Raw genomic sequence first — 11,596 nt, forward strand, 5'->3', positions numbered from 1 at the left:
GAATCTTTCTCTTGAGAAATTGAATTGTGAACTTGTAGAGAGAGATATTCAAATGAGGGGGTGAGGCTTGCTTTTATACCCCACTACATCAAACTATGTTTGAAATTTTGAGAGAGGCCGACATGGGAAGGGAATTCTTGCCCACATTTTATGATTGTTGGCAAGACTACAATTGGGCCCCTTTTTTCAAGACAATGGCACCTAAAGTTCCCTTGTCCAACCAATCAAGTTTAAACAAAGTTCCACAAACTAGGTTCTAGGTGAAGTTTGAGAATTGAAGTCAATGTGAGCATAATCAAACATGGTTAAAGCACGGAAGGCCAGAACACCAAAGTGAGGCCTAAGTAAGGATAGAAATTGTATAGGGATACAATTTATGATGCTACAAATATATCCTACAAAAAACATCCTTTTCAAAATTCATAGATAAGAGTAAGATTATAAACTAGAAGTAGTAAAAACCCTCAATAGCATACTCAAAGAACAACGTCTATAATTAAAACCATAATAATTAAAGTATGATGGCTTGAAAGTAGCACATCGTTTACACTTACAAGATTAAATGAGAAAATTTCAAAATTCATGTGCCATGTGGCTTCTTTTTGTGCTTGTCCCTTTTTTGAAGATTCAAGGAAACTGGAAGGGAATACAAGTGGATTTAATAAAAAACATTCATGTTCTCCTCAATAACCCTACCATGATTTTTATTGAAATGGAAAACATAGGTTACTTTAAAAAAAAAATGAAATAGGTAAACCTGGTATCAATAAGAATTCAATTTTTCAAAAATCAAATCTTAATAAGCACTCACCATGTTCGAAACTTGATATCCTTAGCAGTCACCCTAGGAGATGCTATGACACTCTACACATGGAATTTGTCATTGCATTGTATTTCAATTGGTGCTTCCTTCTAAGTTTTCATGGTTACTACACAACAATCCAACCCTAGTTTAGAGAATATAATCAATGGGATGATCAAATCTTACTAAAACTATAAAACATTTCCCACAACCATAAGCTTAGTTATTAAGAAGCGACATTTGCTCATGTATTTTGGGGGGCCACATTGCATTTACATGCAAGATGGTTGCTAACAAAACCCCATTTTAGGATGATTGTATTGTATTGGGAAACATAGCCAGAAAGGATAGACAAAATTGTCAAAACTAGAACCAACTAAGCAAAATAGAAGACACTGTTACTTTTAGACTTGGAAATATACACATTCTCTTGTATTGGGGGACTATAACTCTCTATTTCCATAAACATAGGCCAATAATATGTCACCAAATTTCTACTCAATTAAATTATGAGCATGTTTCAACCTCGAATCTTCAAAATCTAAATTAGCAATAGTTTAAACTGATTTTTGACTCATTGGGAAAAAAGTGTTTATCAATAGATAAAGTTAGACCTCTCCACTATATAGGTCCATGGTTGGAACAAAAAAAACTCATGTCACATTACTCACATGAAAAATCAATTTTCCATTGTATTGTTAAAATATTTGTAATCCTAGAGTATCATTCCTCTTAATATAAATAATCAAAATTATCCTTGCAATCTATTTCCTTCCATATTCAAATATAAAATTGCCACATGAACATGCATATAAAAAACAAAAATACAGGATTTAACTCATTAAATTTTAAAATAGGAGTCCCTACTTTAAAAAAATTAGGGATTATTATGGTAGCCACAAAAGATTCTTCATTAACATTTAGACTCATTCTTTCTTATTTAGTGTAGGATGTGTCATATTTAAGGGGATGTCTAGTCTCTCTTTAAAAACTCTCTTTTATGGGTTCTTTATCTTTTTTTTGTTGTGTCTTCTATTTTTATTTTTCTGAAGGGAATGGGCTATACATGGGTATCAAATATGGCTACACATTTGTTGAGACCTATATCTACCTCCCTAAGTTCCATTTATATGAAGTATTCATGTAATATCCATACTTAAATTGGATATTACCTTATTCTAAGTTTGATATTACACCTAATTAGTAAGTTTACATAGAATAAAGGACTATATATTTATCATCACCTAGGTATCTAATAATAATATATGTACACATTATTTATAGGTATTAAATTACCACCATTACGTCATCAATATTTTACTGACTATAGTTAGATACCATATCTATATAGTTAGGACCACCTCTATCTTAGTTAGATTAAATTTTAAATCACTTCCTAATTGGGAGTAATTTAGAATTAAATCACAACCTCTTTTTGTTTAACCTCCTTGACTAATGTATCTAAGAAGATTACTTATTATTCCTTGATATAGATATTGGTGGTTGAGTTGAGAACTATTTTATCTCTATAGTGGAATAGTTATATATGGCATTTTCATGTGCAATTCATCTATTGTGTTATTTTTAGCTAGGATCAATGTGTCTTAGATTATTAAAAAATCCTTATAATTCTTAACATGAGAACAAAGTTCCATGAATAATAACTATTAAATTAAACACAATTGCAAATGAGAGATAACAAGATTTTGATAAAAAGATACTTTAGAATTCATCATTGAAAGAAGTGGATGTTTCACTTTGGTATGAAGTGACTATAAAAATATAAAGTATTAATTTATTTTCTCATTATATCCTTGGGAACACTCAAATAGGTTAAAAATAATAATTATAAGGCATGTGTTCAAACAAAAATGAATTCTACAAGTCGTTACTAGTTGATAAAAAGTAATTGATAGATCTAGTAGGAAATAAGTAAAACTTTGAAGGCTTACAAATGAGTGTTTGGGTCACCTTTACCACAATATAACTCAAACTTAGGTGCTAAATAACCCAAAATTGATGGGAATGTCACCACTTCAAATGTAAGAGGTGTGTTATTTTACCAATTATATGTGATATCATCATGATTACTAGATGTTGAATCAATTTTCTTCTCAAGTCTATCTAGCTATAGTAATACTACATCAAGGGTAGAATAGGACATATTGGTAGAAGGGATCACATGGGAAACAATGGATGAACCATACCTAGGATGAGTAATAATATATAAATATTTAGTGATAAGAAGAGGATAAATTATATTATAAGCTGAAGAAGGAGGATTTAAACCAAGAATAATGGATAAAACCATAGTATTAAAGATATGTAACTAGTAAGCACATAAGAATTGGTAAATATATAAGTATGAGAGGTAATTGGTATTCTCACAAGAGAATTTATGGAAATGACACTAGAGAGATAGGAATGTATAAGAGGTAGGTTTTTCATAGTTTAACTAGTAATAGGGTAGATATATACATAATAGGGAAACTACTACAATATTAGAGGATGAAGGACTTTTATAAGAGAAAGAGTGGATGGATAAGGGAGAATATGTTCAATGGAAGGAGGTAGAAGGACCCATTAGAGAACTAATATCATAAATAATTTCAATACCAAAGTGTGTATCATCTAATGTGTATCATCTCTTTAAGAGTAAGTTTTGGGTAAGAGATAGATCTTTTAAATTAATTTATATATCATGATCATAATATAATTTTTAATTATAATTGACCTTAGTGGGAAATTTTTAATAAATCTATGGAGAATCTATATATATTACAAGCAATTTCTTCTTCACAAAAGTGAGATAGGATTTCAAATATATATTTGCGTGAATAAACAAGTAATGAAGATTTAATCAGTGATAGATCAATAGTAGCTATGCATATCAATATCAATATCAATAATATAATTAGTCTTAGATAAATATTAGTAATATAAATCAAACTATAATTTCCTAAAAGTTGTAGGAGTAGAGAGGTTCACCAAAATGAACTATAAAATCAAATTTCCTTTTATATAAATCTTGATTAAATAAATAACAAAATAAATAATGATTTGTCCAATATAAAAGAGATAAAAGAGATGAGATTAATAAATTTATTGAAATAATTGTTTTATAAAATGAATAAATAAGAATACTCAACTTGAAATTCAATACACGTGACAAATAGTTAAAAATAGTACATAAATGTGTGAAAAAAAAATTAATGTTAGCTAAATTATTTGAACTATATGAACTTATTATATACATCATTATAGATCACTTCTCCAAATCAAAGACCAATTGTACAAGTTTCAATGTTATTTCCATGCATAAAACAATTCTTTTGTACAAGTTTCAGTCTTATTTCCATGCATAAAACAATTCTTTGTAAAACTATGATACTTTTCCTTTAGTATATCCTAAATGCATCTTAAATATATGGATCTACTTAAATATTAAAAATTATTTGGCATGCTTAGGATTTTTCATGTGATAGGGGAAATTTTTCTAATGTCAACCCCCATAATGGTGCCTCAAATGATGATGCTATATAAGTACTTTAACAAATGTTCCTTAATACTTGTGCAAGTAATAATGTGGTGAAAGATTTACATCCGCAATGATTGATATCTAAAATGAATTATTATGTATTGACTTTTAAAGTGAAAAATATTTTATTTGAGTCTCTTGGAGTTTTATGTAAAGTGAAAATGCTACTTAAATAAGAGATCTGTCTTAAATTTTAATTTGAAAATAAAAAATAAAATAAAATAATTTTTACAATGCACAACTAACCTAAGTCATTTATAGAATTATTAAATTGATCTAAAATAAAAGATGAAGAAATCTAAAGATCAAAATTAATCCTTAATGATGAATAGAAATGTAAATAAATGAAATGTAATGACAATAATTTATTTATTTATTTATTTCTTAATTACATCGAGAGTAATGACATGAGGAAAATCCCCAAACTTATAGTCATTTGCATGTCAAATAATTTATATTTAATAATATAAATAATATTAATTATGTCACTTAATAAAAAATATAAAGAAAATTAAAATTAAAAAAGTAGCAAAAAAATAACTACTATTAAATAGAATAAAATATTTTGAATTACTATGTTTGAATTATTTTTCATTTACAATTGTTAGCATGTGCATGCTATTTATTTTATTACTGTATGATATCTTTTCCATAATTTAACTTCATAGATATCATTATTAAGGCAATTAAAATCAAATCAAATCTAATTTTGCTTTTTAAAACAAATTAAATCCTATTTCTACTTTATACAATGGATTTGATTTTTGTTTTTTCTTACACGCATAGTGTTGAACTCATATAACCTTGTTGCCACCTCCTAAAGAATTTCTTCTTCTTAAATCAAATCAAATTCAATTTGTCTTTATACAATGGGCTTGTTTTTACTTTTTCTTACATGGATTGTGTTGAATTCTTGTATACAATGGGTTTGTTTTTTTCTTTTTCTTACATGGATTGTGTTGAACTACCTGTTTCCATCTCCTATAGACCCAGTTGTCATTGTATAGCTAACTATAGGCCCTGTTGTCATTGTAGAACACCTATCAAAATAATAAAAATAGCTATTGTGTACATTTTAAAATAAACAATCTTTATATCTTTTTCCTATCTATCTATTTATCTATTTAGTAGTTTGGATAGATATTGAAAATGATATTTATACAAAATAATTTATTAAGTTTTCACTATCTAAAACAATTAATATGGTTCAATAATTTATTGCATTGTTATTAAAAAAATAAAATAATTTGTTAACTAAAATAAAACACATACATACATACATACATACACATACATATGAAATTAAAATATAAAATTTATTATAACTTTAAAATTAAATTTCTCAACATCCTTAAATAAAATATAAAATATAATATATTTTGACATCAATACCATTAAACATTTAATAAAAATATTTTATTTTAAGATGACATTCCACATGGCGAGAGCCCATGTAATAAGGAGAAGTCTTAAAAGAAGAGAGTGAGAGTATGTTCTTCACCTGTTCATAAACATAAAAGTTTAAATAGAATATATTGTCGAGTGTCATTGATTTTTAAAATTGACTTATCCTTCTAAGTGCCTTTATAGAAGTTGATTTTTGTATAACACATAAAAACAAAGTTCAATTAATAAGGTCCACCACACCTACCTTAACAACATAGTGAAGTAATGAGATACGATAAGAAATCTTTCATAACAACGTAAGGTAAGGAAATATGTCAAGAAACTCTTTCTCACATCATGCTGACAACGTATGTTTTTTTTCTATTTCCCAAAAATAAATATTATAGTTTTTCATTATACAAATATTCACCAAAACCTATTTAAGTGCTATACAATAATAATATATTTATTTTGGGCTGTCTTAGTAGATGAGATAGAATAGAGAGAAATAGTTTCTTTTGTAATAAGCAAACAACTAAACCAAGGAACCACTCAACCTTGATAACACGCCTTTAATCCAACCATTAATACTCAAACACAGTATAATTAAATTCACTCAACCATATAACTACAATATCATTTTAAAAAATTAAAGCCAAAAAAATATCTATAAAACCAAATCTCCTAAATTATAATTAACTGATTTTTCTGTTGCATGCATTTGGATTTTGCTTATATTCTATGTTGCATGCAAACTCAAGGCGACGTGTTTTTCAATGAACTCAATATTCTTCCTAAGGAATTTTAAGGAATCCTGCCATATAAAGAATATTGGAGAATTACAGTTAAAATTCATCCAAGCCCGAGAGCTCTTGTTATTTGAAAACTCAGTGGCAATGGCGGCCAAGGTGGTGAGAATGTTTTGCACTTTCCCTCATTATTCTTTTGTTTCTTATACTGAAAACTCATTATAAACATTTCTGCAGATTCATGAGTTTATCTTCGCTGTTACTCTCATTGCTTTGCTGGTGGATTTGTGCTGGGCAACCCAGAGAATTTCTGATAAAAGTTCAGCAAAGTTACTAGACGTCATGGCATATGGTGCAGTTGGTGATGGATCCACAGATGATAGCCCGGTAAACACTCATTATCAGTTCATTTTTAGCTTTAAATTGTTCTGACTTCATAATCAAATAATTAGAAACAGGTTTATAAGGCAATTGAATGATGATTTGGGATTGATGTTTAGGCTTTCATGAGAGCTTGGGAGGCAGCATGCAAGTCATCCTCTAATGGGAAGATGGTGGTAACAAGTGGAATGAAGTTCCTGCTCAATCCTACCACATTCTCTGGCCCTTGCAACTCTCCTGTTCAAGTCCATGTAAGAATATGCAGCTTTTATAGTTTGCTGTTGTTAGAGCTTTTCATGGATCATTTCATCTTTTTTCCACCATTGAATTATTGATTCTTTAAAATTCGTCCATCTTTAATTCGAGCGTGACTTATTTCTAACATCTCTGATTTGAGTGTAACTTATTTTTAAGTTGTTCTACAGATTCGAGGAGTAATAATTGCTCCACAGCAATCTGCATGGAAAAATGGAGATACAAGTAAGTGGCTTGAGTTCTCAGGAATCACTGGCCTCCGAATAGGTGGTGGAGGTATCATAAATGGCCAAGGCCATCTTTGGTGGGAAAAATCTTGCAAAGTTAACAAGAAAAATGTAAGATTCTTACAATTGATGTTTTAACTAATTTATTGATTACAGTAGGTATGAGTTTTTACAATCAAAGAAGTTAATGTATAAAATGTTTAACTGATCTAACATCGACGAGATTGGAATGGTTATCCAATTTTTAGAATGTATCAAACATTTATATTATGATAGATAAAAGATATTATAATGGATAAAAGATAATGATATCTTGATACATTTTAGAAGCTGAATAGTAGTTTTCGAAAAAGACTATCAGAATGGATCTCTCACCTAAACAACAATTATATATATAAACTATAATACACCGATTGTCAACTGCGATTCAATCTAACAGTTTGCTGTTATCTATTGATATGCAGCCTTGCAGGAAGGCACCCACGGTATGTATGTTTTCTGAGCTGAGAACAATCACACTATTGTTTTAGATGAATTTTATGAGATCTTTTGCTAAATTTTGTGTGTTTTGTTTTGTTCTTCCTTTCAGGCAATGTATATTCATAGTTGCAAGGACGTTGTGGTGAAAAATCTGCAGTTTGTGAATAGCCAACAAATGCATCTTGCCATTTTTTACTCGTCTGGAATCCATGTGAGTGCACTCACAATAAGAGCTCCAAAAGAAAGCCCAAACACTGATGGCATTCATCTACAGGGGGTTACCGATGCAAATGTTTATAACTGTGACATTGCAACAGGCGATCCATCTATCTCTTTCCTAAAAGCTCTACAGATTTTTCTTTATGTTTTCATTCCAAACAGAAAATTGCAGATTTTTTTGTTTTCTTGGAGATTTGCATTTGGGAATATAATATGAGCATATTTTTTAATTTAGAAAAAGCAAAGTAACAAATAATATTTTTAACTTAATAAGAAAATTGAAAACTGGTATAATCGGATGGGATGGAGATGGTTGGTAGGCTTTTGTTTTTCAGTTGTGTTACTTAAATAGAGATTTGAACACTTCTTATGACTCTTGAAAAAGCTTGTAAAATGAATAAAGAAACAATAATTTATAAAAAATTATAATATTTTAAATTTTTTAAATAATATTTAGAAAATACTAACAATAATATTATATTATTTAAATTCATTAAATATTAAAAAATTAATATATAATTTTTTTTTCAATTAAAGACATTAGACTTCTATATTCTATGATTTTGTATAATTATCTTTCTGAATTTAATAGACTTAAATTTTTTAATCAATATTTTAGATCATATTTCATCACATTTTTCAATAAACACTTTTTTCCTTATAAACTGTCGATAAAGAAAGTTGTTGCCCTGCACTTATTTAATTTTAAATTGCTACTATGCAGGGGATGATTGCGTCTCCATAACGTCTGGAATGTCCAGAACATATAATGTTCTTATTCAAAGCATCAAATGTGGACCAGGACACGGCATCAGGTAAGTGTTATCCATTTATTCTACTTAAATTCATCATATTGATGACTAGGAATCGGTTTCATAATTTGTTTTGATTTTGCAGCATTGGAAGCCTAGGAAAGGGTGGAGAGAAAGCAAGCGTGGAGAAAATCAGAGTCAGAGATGTTGTGTTTGATGGATCAGACAATGGAGCTAGAATCAAGACTTGGCAGGTGGATTGTGGATTCATTCTCAATAATCTCTTTTCAGATCTCATATCTTTAGTTTTATTCAAAATCCAATATTATATGTTTAAACAATATGTTTCAAATTTTTTGACTTGTTTAAATGGTTCATCTAAAATTGTATTATCGTGTGATTTCAAAGGACCTACTAAACAAGTTAAAGTTTAGTGTGTGTTCTTTAAGCCAAAATCTCTTATATACTGATACTGAAGAGTAATTATTAGATCAAAGTCAATCTTACATCATTTTCTGTCATTCATCATCAATTATATCAATCACGCCTCATCAATCACTTCATCAATTACACTCAACCAACTGAATTACAATCCTTTGATCTTTCTAAAACTTTTACTTAAAATATATTTCTTCACTCACTTATTAATTAATTTATTTATTTATTTGTGAACTTAAATTTTCAAACTCGCTTGACTTGTACATACAGGGTGGTTCCGGGTATGCAAGAAAAATTGTATTTTCAAACATTACGGTTAAAAATGTTGGTTATCCGATCATTATAGATCAAAATTACTGCGACTCTTCTAAACCCTGCAAGATTAATCAGGTAAAAGACATGACTCTCCATATTTCTCAAAATCATTTTGTGATCAGTTTATATATAATTCTCTAACATTTTAATGGGATTTTGTGTACAGAAATCAGCAGTGCAAATTGAATATGTTACTTTTGAAAATATCAGAGGGACATCAACGCAGGAGCAAGCGGTGAAATTTTTATGCAGTCAGAGTGTTCCATGCAAAGATATTATTGTGAGAAATGTAGATATAAAATCAGTGGTGTCATCTTCGACAATATCTGTGTGCCTCAATTCTTATGGCTCAGCTTTTGGGCATGTCAACCCACTAAGTTGTCTTCAGAGGTTGTGATTTCTTTTCTCATCAATATTCTATATACCTAAAATCACCATCATAAGGATTTTAAAATGTAGCCAAACTTTAAGAGATTCTCTTATAAAATTAATATTCAGAAATGATATGATTTTATTTGAAATTGAATTTATTTTTAATCTAATTAATGTATATTTTCACATATTTGATTTATACATTTGACATCAAGTGTACCTCTTTTATGTAGACATGAATTCCTTGTCTCTATTTTACTAGTCACTTGTCCTCCAACAATCCTGCATTTCCCAACAATCCTGCATTTCCCAAATTAATTGTATTGCTATCATGGATTAATCTTACTAGTGTAGGATTGGTATTGCATATATGGAAGTAGTCTTATTTTTTTTGTATTAAAGATTGTATATCCTAAATACATATAAACCTTACACTCTTGAAAGAAAAAGAGACAATAGACATGGAATACTATTCATGTCTTAGCTCATAACAAAAGACTGTACCTAAAACATATATACTCTAACATATTGTTAGAATAACTCATAACATTAAACTCAAACATATACATATTACAATAAAATAAAATTGAAATAATTAAAAATAAACTATAATAATTAAGACTAATGCTATTTTAATATCAAAATAATATCATATTAATCATTAAAATGGTTTCCACTATAATGATAAAGCATCTCTATGCTAAAAAATAATACAAGATTCTTATAGCATCAACATATAAAAAATTCTCCATATGAACGGATTAAGACATGAGAGGTGGATTTCTAGACTTTCAAATGAGAGGACGGACAACTGAGATTGATTTGCATGATCTTTGATTTACTTGATTTACTTGATTTACTTAATTTATTTACTGAGACAAAATAGACCCTTAAGTGGCAATGAAAAAGTAGAGTTAGGCAACTTGGTCCATAAAAATTTGAATATGTTATCAACATAATTCCAAAATATGTAAGAACGTAGTTTGTAGCAAATTGAATGTAGTTTCTAAGCTACTAGGTTTTTTTTGAAAAAAATTGAAAAAAAAGTTAATCTTCAAAATCTTGTAGCCAATGCCATTGAATTTCTCAATATATGTGCAATAAGTAGAAGCCATGGCTTTCAATCCTTTTCTCAAATCTACAAAATCACACAAAAAAAAGCAAAAAAAACTTCCACTTCAGCAGAAAACCTTCAACACTTAAAGAGAGAGGCACCCCCCTCTCAAAAGAATCATTAGCTAAGCTTGCATTATTAACTTTCTTATGTGATTACAAATCTAAAAAGATTACCAAATTTGACAATAAACTTGAAATAAACATGCGATTGCATTGCTCAACATAATTACAAAATCGCCATACCAAAAGAGATTTTGGATTTACATTAAGAAACCCTTTTGGGGAAAAACTCCACCAAGGAACAAGGGCGGGTATATTATTAATCTTCAAATGGGAGACTAAAACAATAATTCACTTCACTTCAGTTCTCCAACTAACCCTATAATTACTTGGAAACCTTAAAGAAACTATAATGAAACAACTATGTCTTGGCTGTAATTTATAGCCAAATGGGAGAGAAAAAACATTGTTGGTTTCCCAAAACAAGGGGCCAAAACCACTTGAAAAAACCAACACCTTGGAGAATGAACGGACAATAGACATAATAATATATGTAATAAAACTTT

General features: G+C 28.9%; 1 protein-coding gene across 1 annotated transcript; it reads left to right on the forward strand.

Annotated features, from left to right (window-relative positions):
- Nucleotides 1–6,360: 6,360 nt before the first annotated feature.
- LOC131062537 (probable polygalacturonase At1g80170) lies at nt 6,361–10,030 on the forward strand. Its single transcript, XM_057996231.2, has 10 exons — nt 6,361–6,637; nt 6,713–6,862; nt 6,976–7,107; nt 7,282–7,449; nt 7,803–7,823; nt 7,928–8,135; nt 8,762–8,852; nt 8,935–9,043; nt 9,498–9,617; nt 9,709–10,030. The coding sequence occupies exons 1-10, from the start codon at nt 6,503–6,505 to the stop codon at nt 9,937–9,939; spliced, it is 1,365 nt and encodes a 454-aa protein (XP_057852214.2). The 5' UTR covers nt 6,361–6,502; the 3' UTR covers nt 9,940–10,030.
- The last annotated feature ends 1,566 nt before the right edge of the window (nt 10,031–11,596 follow it).

Source organism: Cryptomeria japonica, chromosome 4 (genome assembly GCF_030272615.1).
Source record: "Cryptomeria japonica chromosome 4, Sugi_1.0, whole genome shotgun sequence".
NCBI classification, from domain to species: domain Eukaryota; kingdom Viridiplantae; phylum Streptophyta; class Pinopsida; order Cupressales; family Cupressaceae; genus Cryptomeria; species Cryptomeria japonica.